The following is a 17,087-nucleotide window of genomic DNA, read 5'->3' on the forward strand; positions in this document are numbered from 1 at the left end:
GTGAAGCTGAGGAGTTTCAGTGTGTGGATGAGACGGTGATGCAGGGAGGAGGGTTCAGATTTGTTAGGCCCTGGGGAACATTTTGGGACAAGCTGGGCCTGTACAAGAGGAACGGACTCCACTTGAACCAAAATGGAACCAGACTGCTGGCGCTAAACATAAAAAGGGTGGCATGGCAGCTTTGACACTAAACCCTGGGGGAAAGCTGACCGGAGCTGGGAAGCATCTGGTTTGGATTAAATCATCCCAAAGGGATGAAGATGAAAATGTTTTTGATTGCCCAAATGTAGAAGGGAAGGAAATAGACCAGGAGTACATGGTAGAACATAATAGCAGCCAAAGGGGCTAAAGTCCCATAGGAAACGATGCAAACGCCAGAAGCATCTGGGGAGAGACACCATGTATAGGTGTTTCTCTGCAAATGCTAGGAGCCTCTGAGCCAAAATGAGAGTTGGAGTGCTTGGTTTCAAAGGAGAACCTGGATATAGTGGGCATTACAGAAACCTGGTGGAATGGAGAGAACCAGTGGGATATGGTCATCTCTGGATATAAAGTCTGTAGGAAGGACAGGGAAGGGCATACTGGGGGAGGTGTTTCCCTGTACATCAAAGAGGGCATAGTGTTGAGCAGACTAGAACACCTAAAAGGCTGTGGCTGTTCCACAGAAGCACTGTAGGTAACAATACCAGGCTCCAAAACTAATTTAGTGCTAGGAACATGCTATCATCCCCCAGACTGAGAATGCTCAGAGTGACCTTGAGATAGAAAACCAAATTAGGGAGGCCCCCGAACAAGGAAGTGTTGTAATAATGGGCGACTTCAGTTACCCCCCCCCCATTAACTGGATAAATGCATGTTCCAGCCATGACAAAGAGGTTAAATTTCTCGATTGTGCCCTCAGACAGTTGGTCATGGAGCTGACCAGAGAGGAGATGACTGTGGTCTTAATCCAAAGTGGCGTCACCCAGGACCTAGTAGGAGATATAAATGTTGTTGAACCAACTGGAAACAGTGACCACAGTGCTATCATATTTAATATATATTTAAGTGGAAAATTGCCCAGGAAGTCCAACACAGTCACAGTTGACTTCAAAAGAGGAAACTTCTCTAAAATGAGAGAACTGGTGAAAAGGAAGTTAAAAGGGGGAGTCAAGAGGATTAAATCCCTTCAAAATGCTTGGAGATTACTCAAAACCACAATAATAGAAGCCAGATAAAATGTATACCACAGGTTAGGAAAGGTAGCACCAAGTCCAAGAGGTCGCTGGCATGGTTAACGAGTAGTGTTAAGGGAGCTATTAGAGAAAAGAGAGCTTTCTTCAGAAAATGAAAGTCTTGCCCAAGTGAGGAAAACAAAAGGGAGCACAAGCTTGCACTAAGGCGATGCAAGCAGACAATAAGAGATGCCAAAAAGCATTTTGAAAAGCATATCGCTAACAATATCAAGGCCAACAGTAAATAATTCTTCAAATATATCAGAAGCAGAAAACCAGCTAGGGAGGCAGTTGAACCATTGGATGACAATGGAGTGGAAGGAGTAGTGAAGGAGGACAAGGAGATTGCAGAGAAGCTGAATGAATTCTTTTCATCCATCTTCACTGCAGAAGATCCAGGACAGATACCTGTGCCTGAACTGATGTTTTCAGGAAGGGAGTCTGAGGAACTGAGGCAAATAGTGGTGACAAAAGATGAAGTTCTCAACCGTATTGATAAATGGAAAACAAATAAACCTCCCAGCCGAGGTGGTATATATCCTAGAGTTCTCAAACAACTGAAATATGAAATTGCTGATCTTCTAACCAAAATATGCAACATGTCCCTAAGAACAGCCTCTATACCAGAGGACTGGAAGATGGCAAATGTAACACCAATTTTCAAAAAGGGATCCGGGGGAATCCATGAAATTACAGGCTGGTTAGCTAAACGTCTGTTCCGAGTAGATTGGTTGAAGGCATTATTAAAGGTAAAATTAATAAGCATATGGAAGGTCAAGCTCCGCTGAAAAAGAATCAAGATGGCTTCCACAAAGGTAAGTCCTGTCTCACTAACCTTTTAGAGTTCTTTGAGTGTCAATAAACATGTAGACAGGGGAGATCTGGTATACATTGTTTACTTGGACTTCCCAAAGGCTTTTGACAGAGTTCCTCACCAAAGACTCCTGAGCAAACTTAGCAGCTTCAGAATAAGAGGACAAGTCCTCTTATGGATCAGTAACTGGATAAAGAACAGAAAGCAGAGAGTAGGAATAAATGGTAAATTCTCCCAATGGAGGGATGTAAGTAGTGAGGTCCCACAGGGATCTGTATTAGGCCCAATGCTTTTCAACTCGTTCATTAATGATCTGGAATTAGGAGTGAGCAATGAAGTGGCCAAGTTTGCGGATGACACCAAATTATTTAGGGTGGTTAAAACAAAAAGGGATTGTGAGGAGCTCCAAAAGGATCTCTCCAGACTGGGAGAGTGGGCATCTAAATGGAAAATGCAGTTCAATGTAAGCAAGTATAAAGTGATGCACGTTGGGTCAAAAAATCCCAACTTCAAGTATAATCTGATGGGATCTGAGCTAGCGGTGACCGACCAAGAAAGAGATCTTGAGGTTGTGGTGGACAGCTTGATGAAAATGTCAACCCAGTGTGCGGCTGCTGTAAAAAAGGCAAACTCCATGTTAGGCATAATTAGAAAAGGAATTGAGAATAGAACTACGAATATCATACTGCTCTTCTACAAAACTATGGTGCAACCACACTTAGAATACTATGTACAGTTCTGGTCACCATACCTAAAAATGGATATTGTAGAGCTGGAAAAAGTGCAGAAAAGGGCAACTAAAATGTTCAAGGGGCTGGAGCATCTCCCCTACAGCTGGGATTGTTTAGCTTGGAAAAAAGGAGGGTAAGGGGAGACATGAAAGAGATCTGCAAAATTATGCATGGTGTGGAGAATGTGGATAGGGAGACATTCCTCTCTCAAAATACTAGAAGCCAGGGTCATCCTATGAAGCTGATTGGTGGGAGATTCAGGACAGATAAAAGGAAGTACTTCTTCACGCAGCGCATAGTTATACTATGGAATTCGCTACCACAGGATGTAGTGATGACCACCAATTTGGATGACTTTAAAAGGGGTTTAGACAAATTCCTGGAGGAAATGGCTATCAATGGCTTCTAGTCTTGATGGCGATGTACATCCTCCAGTACCAGAAGTGGTGAGCCTATGTACACCAGTTGCCAGGGAACATGGGTGGGAGGGTCCTGCTTGTCGACAACCTGGTCGACAGCTGGTTGGCCACTGTGTAAACAGAATGCTGGACTAGATGGACCCTTGGTCTGATTCAGAATGGCACTTCTTATGTTCTTATGTACTATCTACAGATTCTACGCTGAATGAATGTGCTATGTAAGAACGAGTGGGAAGAGACAGTCATGGAGAAGAACCAGTGTGGTCTAGTGGTTAGTGTTGGACTAGGACTGAGGGGACGTGTGTTCAAATCCCCCCATTGGGTGATGTTGTCTTTCTCCCTCATGTGAACCTACCTCACAGGGTTGTTGTGAGGATATATCTCTTGTTTATGTCAATCCCCCCAGCTTACACTACCCAAATTGCAGAATGCCTCACAGACCTCTGCCATGGGCCTCTGGAGGCATACAAGTGCTAATGCACATCCATGCAAACACACTGCTGATTAATCTTGGAGGCATCTAGGGCATGTCTTCACTTCACCCTGATTTGCCCCTACTCCATTTTCTCTCTGGAGCCTCTTGCTGGCAGTCACTCCTGTTCCAGTTCTTAGCTTGGCCCTTGGACAAATGTTTCAGCTATCCATGTTCCCTGCCCTCAATCTCTGCTGCCATGAGGCCATATGGGAAAGTTTTCATGTTAATTTGGAAAAGTGTGGATATCTGTGAAACTTCTACTTGCTTAAGGAAATTGTCTACACTTAGAACATAACATTCTTTAAACGCAAGTAAATAGCTGCCAAAACTTTAAAAATGTGAATGTGCAAAAACCAGATGCTGCAGAAGTTTTCTATCTATCCTATAGCACTTGAATACCACAGAAATTTCTCGTGTGTAGCCATGACAGCACTCACTTCCCACATCAACCAAATACGTATGCCCTGAGGCTGCATTGCTATGTTTTATCTTGTCATTGTATTTGCCATAGAGATGGGGCAATGTCTTAAAAGAGCAGCTGTTTGGTTAGTAGGTGAACTTGTCTACATTTATCTATTCTTATTAAAGCATGTAGTAGCTGATGTTTTGGCAGAGCTGATGTTTTCTCCTTGGATTACTTTACGTGATGTGGATGTTGGCTAATGTAGTTTCAGTCTGGCATATTTTAGAAGCGTAAATTAGAGCAGGAAGTATTGTAGTCCATTATCTTGTAATGGCTTGATGCAGATACTTAATGAGCTGTCCTGAGAGAGGCAAAACCTATTGCAGCACGCAAAATACACCTGCTCTTCTAGTTGCTTAAGTTGCCTTCCTGTTCTTCGTGTTACGGATTTTCTGGGTCAATTATGGCAGCCCAGCATGCAGTCCAGAGGGCACTTGAATGGAGGTCAGATGTTTGCAGAGCAAACATATAACCCAATTATAAAGCATTTTTCTTCAGAACAAGACCCTTTGGTTTCCACAGACTTTACTTCCAGATAAGGATGTGTGGATGCCTGCCTATTATTATTGCTCCGTGTGAATGCTGCATGAAACTGATATGAGGACAGTTTTATAACTTGAGTGTAGCCCTAGGTTCAAATATGTAGTCACAGGTTCAAATCCCAAGTCAGCTGTGAAGCTTGCTGAGTTGGCCTTGACCAAGTTAGTGTCTGTCCTACCTCACAGGGTGGTTATGAAGATAAAATGGAGTGGCAGGTAGGGAGAACCACTGAGTTCCCTGGAGGAATGATTGGACATTCATACTTTCGGTGTCCTAATGGAGATAGTTATTGCACTTTACCCTCCCATATCCTGGCTATGACATCTTTAACCGTGTTGGAGAAATTTGCTATATAACGGAATGCAAATAACATTTGTTGTAAATTCACAAGTATGTGAAGCTGTACTTCTCTTTCTGAATGCTTAATTTGCTTTTTTTTAGTATCATGTTTTCATGGTAGGGTATATGTTTGTGGATTAAGTTTAATATACAATCTGACTTCTTTCAGTGCATAAGATACTGTATCTCTGAATTACTCCTTACCATTCAGCATTTTGTAAGTAAGCTTGCCAGCAATGAATGGGGAGCAGATTAGGAATGTCACATTGCAATCCAGACACTGGATGCATTCCTTTTTAACTCTCCCGGTACAATGACTGGGTTCGCACATCACACTAAGCCATGGTGGATTGTCGTCGTGGATGGTCACAGAGTGGCTTAGTGTGACATCCGAACCTGGAGCAGTTTTGCTGTTGTGGATAGCTTTGCACAAACGAGCCAGCTGAGAACACAAGGTTTGTTTTGTAGTAGGGTTGTTTTGGTGGCTTGATCTCAGGGTGCTTAGCATGATGTCCGAACCTGGCAGGGTGATTTTTTCACAGGCTGTCATAATGGCTAAAGAGCTGGCTAGAAGGAGCAGCAAAAACCCCTGCTGGTCCACGTAATCTCACTAGTGCCACCAGTATTCTCCTTCATCCTTTCTTGGGATGGATTTTTATTTTTATTTTTATTTTTTGGGGAGGAATCATGAAGAAGGGAGACCAGAGATGTCCTGAATGTGTGTTTGCACTTTTTTCACCCCTACATAACGACAGCTGCTAGGAATTTTGTGCAAATTTCACCTCCATTCTACTGCTCTGCCGTGAGTTTTGTGTAATTTTTGCAGTCCCACTCACTGTTGTGTAACGCTCATGGGCAACTGACAGCTAGCAACGGCGCTGGTGGCTGCAGAAGAGAAGGCACTTTGGGGACAGGTGTGCTTACTTCAGTGTAATGTGCAGCAGCCTTTTAAAAGAAAGGTGTTCAGTAGCATGGGAAGTGCCAAAGCGGAGGACATAGACAAGAAGGGGATGCTTGGATAAATAGGAGACAAACTCTCTTGTGGTCTTCCACAAGAGTGGAAGACCTTGAACCAACAAACAATTAAGAATCTATTCTGAGGTTGAGAAGGGATAAGGAAGAATGGCGGTAGCACTGGTGAGATCACATGGAGCAGCAGGGGTTTTCATTGCTCTTGCCAGCCAGCTCTCTCCATTGCTAGCTGTCTGATGTACATGAGGGTTACAGAACAGTGGATGGGAACTCAAAAATTATGCAAAGTTCATGGCAGAGCAGAAGAATGGAGGGGAAATTTGCACAAATTTCATAGCAGGAATCTTTTTTTTAAATTTGCAAACTTTCCCATGGGTGTTGTTACTTCAGTGTAAGAGAAGCCCTAAAGTGGAGGACATTGACAAGAGGGGGATAAGGGGAAGGTTGGCTAAATAGCAGACAGGTGGTCTTTCACTCTTACACAAGAGCCCAGAAAACAAAACAGAACAAAATTGTGAACGTGTTCCCGCATTCATAAGGGGTCAGAAAATTATTATTTTTTTGCAATCTGATGAGTGGGAAATCTGGTTGCACTGGTTACCAGTTGTTTTCCGGGCCAAATTCAAGGTGTTGGTTTTGACCTTTAAAACCCTATATGGTTCTGGCCCAGCCTGTCTTAAGGAGCGCCTCCAGCAGCACCAGACAGGCCACTTAACAAGATCAGCCTCGGATGGCCTTCTCTCTGTCCCATCAGCCAGGACAGCTAGACTGGTGGGGACGAGGGAGAGGGCCTTTTCTGTGGTGGCCCCCACTCTGTGGAACTCCCTCCCTAGGGAACTCCGTCATGCCCCCTCTTTAATGAGCTTCCGTCGTGCATTAAAAACGTGGCTGTTCAGGCAGGCATTTGGGGTGGGTTAGGGTATTTTAGAAAATGTTTTTATTGTAGAATTTTATTCTTTTAAACTGTTTTTATTGTATGTTGTACATCGCCCAGAGTGGCTGGGTGACCAGCCAGATGGGCAATTAATAAATTAAATAATAAATAAAATAAATAAAATCTCCCTCATCAGCCAGCAGTTGCAACAGACCAATTGCAGAAAGGGTACTGACATAGGGAACAAGGATTTCTGCTGCAAAGACCCCCTGCCAGCAGCAGCCTGGAAGACTGAGAGGGACTGAGGAAACAAGCCACAGGGAGTTAGCAGGTGGGCGATAGTCTGTCGGGAGTAAGAGACAAAGCCACCCACCCACCATGGCTTCTCCTCAGGGTGTCTTAGGGTGACATACAAACACACCCAATGAGAGACACCACAGTCATGGCTTCTCCCTTCTGTTCTCTTCCCTGGTCCTGTCATTTATGCCTGCTGTGCATGCCTGGTATCTTGCTCACCACAGCAGCAGAGGGAAGGAAATGATAAGACTAGGGAAGAAACGGGTAGGATGGGCTGAGACTTAAAGGTATGTATCCAGTGATTCAGTTGCACTGGTTGCATGACTGGACTAGAAAATGTTGCCTGTTGCATAATACTTTATGCATTTTCTGTTTTGAAGAGAGGGAGATAGCATCTAGCAGATTGCTCATTGAGTTTGGTCTGGGTTTTTTTTAAATACAATTCCATTTAAAATGTTAGTATCTACTATGGACAATAGTGGCCCAACCTTACAGCTGGAATCTATTATGTATCATTTGTGACTTTTGTTTCTCTCTAGGCTACACATTCAAGGGAGTTTTAGCTTTATGCCATAGTTAAATCCTATGAAATGAAAAATGTTCGAAATTAAATTGCATTTTAAAACCCAGGCTTTGTTGTCAAAATTGTAAGCTATGTAATGCATCCATGTTATGTTCTTGTAAGTATGATTATAATGAACCTTAAAGTTCTAGGCAGCAGCTAACAGTATAATTACATTTTAATTACTTGTGTTCTTAGTCTGTCTTTCTTTTTAGTCCCAGGTGAATCACCATACTTCCGCCAGTAATGAAACCTATCAAGAACGTCTGACAAGATTAGAAGGTGATAAAGAGTCTCTCATATTGCAGGTATGTGATTTACAGCAACCTCAATAGGATCTGGAATTTATCAATACACTTGATATTCATTGTGGATTCAAGCTAAAAGCAGTAGAGAAGATAATTCCATAATATATTATTTCAGATATTTATACTCTGCTTATTAAGCAAAAATCATGAATATCTAAAAAAAATGCCTAGCTACTGAATGTGAAAGAACTTTGGAATTGGCCTGTACCATGATGAAATCCATTAATAATTTATTCACTTGTTAAAAGTTCTTTAAGTGTTATAAAAATCCTATACTGTGCTCTTGGGGAGTTAATTGTAAATCTATTAATTATCAGTGCAGTTTGGTGTGTCATCTGCCAACTTTTTGTTAGTTTCCTCTCTGAATATTTAACTTTGTTCAGTACTGAGAAAGAAAATAAAAGAAAACTTCAGTTCTCTGTATGGTACATTTCTGGGCCCAATAGATTGTAGATAGAAAGAATGAGTATGGTGAATATTCTTTGTCTGCATCCCCGTTATTGGGAAGAGGCAAATGATTCAGCCAGGTTGTTGGCACAGCCAAAAGATTACACTGGCCCTGTTTATATTTTATGTTACCAATAGTGGCATGGCTGCAGCTATTCAGTAGCTGTTCCAGTGCCAGTCGTAGTAGAACATTTCCCACATAAACTGGATTGTTCTAGTAGCACATAAGTGATTGTGTTCTAGCACAATCTAGTAGCACATAAACTAGATTGTTCTAGTTTATTAATTACTATTTATATAGCACCATTGATGTACATGACTTTTTACGGAGCATCTTAAGCAACAAAAACAGGTCTCTAATGGGCTGTTGACTTTCAAGCATGATTAACTAATACATACTCTTGGACCTTAAACAATTGGCTGTAGATGTTATCTTGTATTTGCTTGCTTGTTCTGGCGGTGCTTTTTTTTCTCTCATGCACAAGTATCTCCTCTCTCCATATCTGCCCAAAGGATGTCTCCAAAGCTAGGGCAGCATTCACCTCAGTGTGTACAAATACAAAATAAGAAAATAATCTTAGTCCATTTTGTGTAGCCTAAACATTTGAAATTATGGTGAGAAACGTCAGACTAAAATATAGGATTGGAGCACCTCTTGTTCCCCTTCTTACTTTTAATTTTGGCAGAAAGGAGATGTATAATTGTTTCCAAGCTTAGGAGTTCAGCGTTGGTGTTACTTGTCACTTTCTCCAAGAAGGATAAAGGGGTTTTGTACCCAAAGGCTTAAAACCAAGAGAGAAGGGTAAGGACAGATCTGCCTGATAAGCTTTTTGAGTCTATATGCTAAATCTTAGAAGCAGCATTTATTCTGGTTAGAATGCTCACTCTGGACACTTCTCTTCCAACATGGAAGTTGCATTTGTTGGACAGTAATTCACAAACTATATACTGGGGCACACTAGTATCCCATAAGAGTAAGTTAAGTGTACTTTGAAATTAAGCCGCTATGTTGGATACACTAACTGCTCTGTGTCCCTTGGGACAGTGAGTTGCCATGAAAAAAATTATCCCCCCCCCCCCCAATAACTAAGCCTTGATGATCTCTCGAGGCAGGGTGAAAGAATGCACCAGGATTCTCTGGCACAACTTGCACTACTCTTGCTTCTGGGATTACCTCATGCCTGTCATCAGCCTTGCTCAGAAAGCACAGGCCTACCTCTGACTTCTGACTAAATGGGCAAGGATGACAGGACACTGCAAAGCAATATTAACTGGACCACCCCCACATATGTACACTGTTTTGGAAGCTGATCAAGGAGAAATATATATATGTGGAAGAGCGAAGTGTGCATCCAGTTGTAATGCAAATAATGCCCTATCCCAGAGGCATCAAAGGTTTGGGGAACGTGTCCCTTTATTTTCAAAAATATTTACACCTTCCTGTGCATTGGTATTTCATGTTCAAGACACTTTACTGAAAAAGATGATGTGATCTTAAGCATTGTTTGGAGGCTATCAGGGGAAGAGCCCTCATCTGTGTAATGCCCTTCCCTTCCCAGGGAGATCTGCCTGGCATCTTCGTTGTATACATTTAGAAGTCAGTCTAAGCCCTTATCTTCCATCAGGCATTTAATCTTTAATTTGCTGTCTTTGGGTATGATCCAACAGGGACCTACTGCTGGCACTTGCGTTTCTGGTTGTTTGGGGGCTTGCCCCCGGAAGCGCTACATAGGCGCTGTCAGCAGTAGGGGCCTGTTGGGTCCTATCCTTTATCATCAGTTTTATTTCTGGCTCTTTAGTATTTTTAATGTTTTTAATATCTTAAAATTTGTTGATAATTCCATTGGCTATATTATTGTGTTGTTGTTTTAGTTACTCTTGTGGTGTTTTATGATTGTAAACCACTCCAAGGGCATTTGTCCCTTTGGTAGTATATAAATCTAATAAATAAATAATTGTTATGGGTTGCATGTGTATATCAGTTCCTATGCATCTATTACCCATTCAAAAACACAGCAGTACAGTTGTGAATGCCTGATGCTCACCTTATGAGCAATTGGCTAAATTGTGCATCTTGTTCATCAATCAAAAGCGCAAGATGGTAGTATAAAATAAATGTGCAGATCTAAGTAATTGTGTTGCCTGCATAATGGACTTAATTATTACACAACAGCTTACACAGTTAAAATTATAAGGCATGTTACCTCTTTAGGACACTTAGCTGCAACAGAAAAATTGAGTTTTCACTTTGCATGGGGAATATCATGATACTAGCAGTCTCCCTAATCATTATGTATAAAATGACTTGGGTATTGTAAATAGTATATTAAGAAAGTGTTGTATTAATGTTTGTAAATTAAATTGCATGTTTAATCGCTGCTGTTCCTTCACACTAAAATGTGATAATGACATAGTTTTTGTCTTCGTACATTTGTGTTTATTGCTCAAGAGGCATGAAGGGAGTAGAAAAACTTTGAATAGAATTCTACTGGAGCAGGGCACGGTGGATGATACACTGTGCTATCCTGGTGGGCTTCTGGCCAATTTCGGGGGCGGGGGGGCATCTCATACTTGTTGGTTGCTGGGGTTCCTACCAAGAATGTTGGATGAGGTGGACCTTGATGTGATCTAGGACTACATACTCAAGAACACTTAATACAGGTTATGCCTTAACTGTTAAGAGATCCTAAGTGAGCACTTACACTTTTTCTATTTACAGCATGTGCGTAGACCCAGGGAGTTCCAGAGTATTTTTAAAAAGTAGACTATGTAAGGCTGAAGTTAGGCCATTGCTAGACTAGAGTTACCAATTGGTGTATGACTCTCCTTTTCAGATAGCAGCAGGTCACCCTACAATTCCCTCCTTCTTAGCTGGAGTCAGAACTGCTCTTGACTGCTTTTTCATCTGTAATAGCTTTAGATAATTGGCTTCATACTGTGTAAATCTAAATCAGCCATTCCCAGCCTGTTGCCCTTCAGATGGCCATGCTAGTTGGGAGATGATAGGAATTGTGGTACAACACATCTGGAGGGCAGCAGTTTGAGGAAGGCTGATGTAAGTACTCTAGTTTTGGATAATTAGCTTCATAAATAAGTGATGCCAGTGTAGTTCAGTTCTGATGTTTGACACAGGAAATTTGGGGTCAAATCTCTGCTAAGCCATGAAATTCAGGGGTTTGCCTTGGGAAATTCACTCCCTAGTGCAAGAACTTAGCACCAGGAAAGGCCAAACATAACTATACAAAATGACTAAAATATCCTGTGTGTATCGGGCTCATCTGACATGTTTCTTACTGTGTTTCGGGTATTTGACATAACATGAAGGATAAATAAGCATACAAGCAGTCATTTTATTATAATAGTCACTTATTTCACATATATACAGATTTAAAATCCATGACTTTTAAGAGGGTGTTTTGCCACTCAGCTATTATTTATAGTTGTATGAAAAAAGCTCAAACCTCAGGGATAGGGATGAAATTTGTTTGGTTCACATTTGAATATGAACCGACATAATTTGCTCTTCCCAAACTAATATGCAAACTAGAACACAATTATACTTTGCTTTTGAACTTCTCCAGATTTTGCACTGCAGTTTTCTAATAAAAATATGTACATTAGGAAAAATTGCATACAAAAAGGCATATATTAGGGGCAAGTGCTTGTAAAATACATGTTTATTAGGGGAAATTGCATACATTTTTAAAATTGCATAGATTTGAGATGAAAAATTGCAAACTGCTGTGGAAATGGGACAGAACAAACTTATGCTTGAAAAAATGTGAACATTAGAAGGTAGGACAGACAGATTTATCCATCCCTAATCTCATTCTGGGAAGGTAGGACTGTTCTTGGAAAGTAGAATTAATGTCCCAAAATAATATCCATGCCTTCCTCACATGTTTTCTTTCTTTCTTGTACCTAAAAAGCCAGATACCATATCCCTGAGAAGGCATGAAAAAAGGACAACAGGTCAGCCATACTGGCAGGAAAATGGGAATGGAACATATGGACAGGGTCTCCCATGCTCATACCCAGTACATAATTAGTCTAGGTTTGGAATGTGCAAAAACAAACAGTGCCGCAACAGCAACATCAGAGTCTACTGTTCTGATAATAACTTTCTTGTGGCTGTTCTTCATTTATTAATTTTTATTTTATGTATTTATTTAAAACATTTCTATCCCTCCCTATATCATTAAGATCTCAGGGCAGCATACAGATAAAATCAGTTTAAACAGTATAAAACAATAAATAATTTAAACACCTAAAAACATATTAAACTATTAAACAAGCTAAAACCAGTTAAAATCTAAAACAATAAAACAGTTAAAACAATGTGCTAGGGAATGCATTTAGCCCTCAGAGGCTTTGGTAAAAAGCCATGTTTTTACTTGGCGCTGAAATGAGACCAGTGTTGGGCCTCCAAGGGGAGGGCATTCCACAACCAGGGTGCCACAGCAGAGAAAGTCCTCTCCCACATCCCACCATAGTGTATGTCTTGTACTGGTGGGATGCAGAGGAGGGCCCCTCCACAAGATCTCAGTTCTCAGGCAGTCATATATAGGGGGAGGCGCTCCCCCAAATATCTAGGTCCCAAGCTGCATAGGGCTTTAAATGTCATCACCAAAACCTTGAATGCCGACTGGGAGCATATTGGCAGCCAGTGCAATTCCTTTAAAGCTGGTGTTATATGGTTTTGATGAGGTGTTCCAGTCAGCAGTCTAGCTGCTGCATTTTGCACTAGCTGCAACTTCTGAGTCATCTTCAAGGGCAGCCCCACGTAAAATGCATTGCAATAGTCTAATCAGGAAGTTACCAGCGCATGTACTACTGTGGCTAGGTTATCCCTGTCCAGGAAAGGCTGTAGCTAGCGGATCAGCCGAAGCTGGCCCCAAGTATTCCAGGCCACGGAGTTGACCTTGGGCTCCAGTGACAGGGATGGATCTAGGAGTACTCCCAAGCTACGTACCTGCTCCTTCAGGGGGAGTGCAACCCTGTCCAGGACAGGTCACTTACCCAATTCCCGGACTCAGGAACCACCAATCCACAGAGTTTCTGTCTTGTCAGGACCTAGCTTCAGTTTATTGGCCCTCATCGAGCCCATTATAGCCTCCAGGCACTGGTCCAGCACCTTCACCGCCTCAGCTGACTCCAAGGACAAGGAGAAATAGAGCTGAGTATCATCAGCCTACTGGTGACACCCCACCCCAAAACTCCTAATGACCTCTCCCAACAGCTTCATATAGATGTTGAACAGCATGGGGGATAGAATAGAACCCTGTGGCACCCCACAGCTTAAAGCCATGGGGTAGAACAGGAAACCCCCAATACCACTCTCTGGAATCGACCCTGTAGGTAACAGTGGAACCACTGTATCACAGTGCCCCCAACTCCCATCCTGCAGAGCCGATTCCATAAGACACCATGATCAATGGTGTCAAAAGCTGCTGAGAGATCCAGGAAGATCAACAGGTTAGCACTCTCCCTCTTTCACCCAGAGTAGGTCATCAGTCAGAGCAACCAAGACCATTTCAGTGCCATACCCTGGCCTGAAACCAGACTGAAATGGGTCCAGATAATCAGTTTCCTCCAAGAACATCTGAAGCTGTCCAGCCACCACACGCTCAAGCATCTTGCCCCAAAAGGGGATATTAGCGATGGGGCAATAGTTCTCACACACCTCTGGGTCCAGGGAGGGCCTCTTCAGGAGAGGGTGCACTATATTCTCTTTCAAGGTAGCAGGAACCACCCCCTGAAAAAGCAAAACATTTACCACTCCCTGGACCCACTCAGCCAATTCACCTCTGTTAGATTGTATAAGCCAAGATGGGCAAGGGTCAAGCTTACATGTGGTGGGCCGGACCAATTCAAGCGTCTTGTCCACATCATCAGGCTGCAACAACTGAAACTGATCCCAGGAAACACAGGCAGACGGAACACTGGACACCTCCGCAGAGTCTGCAATAACTGTGGCGTCAAGTTCTGAGTGAATATGATCCAATATGAATATGATAAAGAGTGCTTATCAATGGGACCTTCTCAAGCTGGGGAGAGGTAACGAGCGGGGTACTGCAGGGCTCAGTCCTGGGCCCAGTGCTCTTCAACATTTTTATTAATGACTTGGAGGAGGAGGTGCAGGGAATGCTGATCAAATTTGCAGATGACACAAAATTGGGAGGGATAGCTAATACTTTGGAAGACAGAAACAAAATTCAAAGTGATCTGGATAGACTGGAGTGCTGGGCAGAAAACAACAGAATGGCATTTAATAGGGACAAATGCCAAGTTCTGCACCTAGGAAAAAGAAACCAAATGCACAGTTACAAGATGGGGGATACGTGGCTCAACCACACTACGAGCGAGAAGGATCTTGGAATTGTCGTCGATCACAAGCTGAATATGAGCCAACAATGTGATGTGGCTGCAAAAAAGGCAAATGCTCTTTTGGGCTGCATTAATAGAAGCATCGCTTCCAAATCCCGGGAAGTACTAGTTCCCCTCTACTCAGCACTGGCTAGGCCTCATCTGGAGTACTGTGTCCAGTTCTGGGCACCACACTTTAAGAAGGATGCAGACAAGCTGGAGAGGGTTCAAAGGAGGGCAACAAAGATGATCAGGGGACTGGAAACAAAGTCCTATGAAGAGAGACTGAAAGAACTGGGCATGTTTAGCCTTGAGAAGAGAAGACTGAGGGGAGATATGATAGCACTCTTCAAGTACTTGAAAGGTTGTCACAGAGAAGAAGGCCAGGATCTCTTCTTGATCATCCCAGAGTGCAGGACACGGAATAATGGGCTCAAGTTACAGGAAGCCAGATTCCGGCTGAACATCAGGAAAAACTTCCTGAGTGTCAGAGCAATACGGCAATGGAACCAATTACCTGGGGAGGTGGTGGGCTCTCCCACACTGGAGGCCTTTAAGACGAGGCTGGACAGCCATTTGTCAGGGATGCTCTGACTTGGATTCCTGCATTGAGCAGGGGGTTGGACTCGATGGCCTTGTAGGCCCCTTCCAACCCTACTATTCTATGATTCTATTCTATGAGCAACTTTCTCCTCGAAGTGCCTAGCAAATTTATTACAGCAGATGACCGAGGGTTCCAATCCCAGTTTCTCTGAGCCTGAGCAAGATCCTAACAGGCCCTTCACCTCTCGGAACAATTCTGCTGGGCAGCATTTCGAGGATAAAATAATAAATGTATAGTAAGATTTTTTTGCCATCCTCACTGCTGCATAATAGGCACAACGAAGAGTCTTTGCTAATCGTCGATCATACTCGCTCCGAGACCTGCGCCACCTGCACTTTAGCTGTTGTCCGGCCTGTTTCATTGCCCGGAGATCTTCTGTAAACCAAGGTGAATTATGGGCTCCACAGCACCAGAGTGGGCACTTGGGATTTTTAACCCACTCTCCAGCAAAAAGGCTCCCAGAGCGGCTTACAAAGGTCGATAATAAAACTGTCCCTGCCCTCAAGCTTACCGCCTAAAAGATATGAGACAAAAGGAAAGGGGATTGGAAGGGAGGGGACAAAAACAAACTCATGCAGTAGTTCTTGAAATTACAAAGTGCTTACTTATAATGGAATTAGGAACAGCTCAAGCAGAGGGGAGTGGAAAGGAGCTGGTCTGTCAGCCAAGCCAACGGGGATGGCCTGCTTCCTATCTCTCTCTCTGCTATAGCCTAATGGAATGGCTGTTGCTGGATCACAGTGTTATTCACAATGTTCCTTGTTCAAAACAGAAGCCATGTATCTGATTGCTCATGCAATGGGTAATATGGAAGTGACTGTGTCATCTTCACCTTGAAGTTACTCCTGTAGCCCTCTGCTGTGTACAGTGTATGTGTACAGAAGAGAGAGCAGGACTGTGCCACTGGTCCTGGCATTCTTTGCACACAGACTGAAGGTCTGCAAAGGGATACCTGCATGCAGTTGGGAAACCCGATTGTGCAGGATTCCCAATCACAGGGAGAATGAAAAAAGAGGGCTTCACTCTTTGTAGGTACAGAACACTTGCTTTCCTATTGTTGGATGAAAAATTTGATGATGATGATTTTGTGGTAGGAAGCTGATAAACTCCTTGTTTTTGTCTACTTTGATTAATTTCTTCACTCTTTTATCAACCATGTAGTAACAAGTCATGACAAAATGTTCTATCAAACTGTATGAACCTTATTATATGAACATAATACATAAAGGGGATGTTTGAGTTACTTGATGGTTTAGGCTGGAGGTAAGAGAGGTAAGAAAGGACATTTTACTCTATACTGCATCTTTTAAGCAGCATAATGTGTTTTGAGCATTTTGGTTCTTTGGGGCTTCGAAAACAGCATTGAGAATGCTATGTGGTCAGCTGAATTTTATAGATTAATACTGGTGTTTCCAGGATGGTTTACAAGCTTCTATATTCATACAACGTCCTCTGAAAATATAGCAGGAAAGCCAGAATTGAAATACTTCACTAATTAGCCACATGGGTTAGTGGTAAATTTTAAAGAAGAGATGAATTGTAAAGTATTGCGCACTGAAGGTGCTATAGAAATGATTTGCAATAGTAAGCTTTTACTAATTAGCAGCTTTAAAAACTTTAGCAAAACCATACCAAAGGATGTTCTACTCAGTTTTATGCATT

At 42.5% G+C, this 17,087-nt stretch overlaps 1 protein-coding gene across 7 annotated transcripts in view; it reads left to right on the forward strand.

The window, feature by feature from the left end:
• Window positions 1-17,087, forward strand: part of PPFIBP2 (PPFIB scaffold protein 2) — a 163,764-nt gene that overhangs the window by 65,316 nt on the left and 81,361 nt on the right. For all 7 annotated transcript variants that reach the window (XM_084853491.1, XM_084853462.1, XM_084853481.1 and 4 more), the window contains one exon: window positions 7,916-8,008. In XM_084853491.1, the coding sequence (XP_084709617.1) occupies window positions 7,916-8,008 (93 nt within the window). The remainder of the gene's footprint in view (window positions 1-7,915; window positions 8,009-17,087) is intronic.

Source organism: Heloderma suspectum, chromosome 1, assembly GCF_057233095.1.
Source record: "Heloderma suspectum isolate Gila_16-S chromosome 1, 16-S_ref, whole genome shotgun sequence".
Classification (NCBI taxonomy): domain Eukaryota; kingdom Metazoa; phylum Chordata; class Lepidosauria; order Squamata; family Helodermatidae; genus Heloderma; species Heloderma suspectum.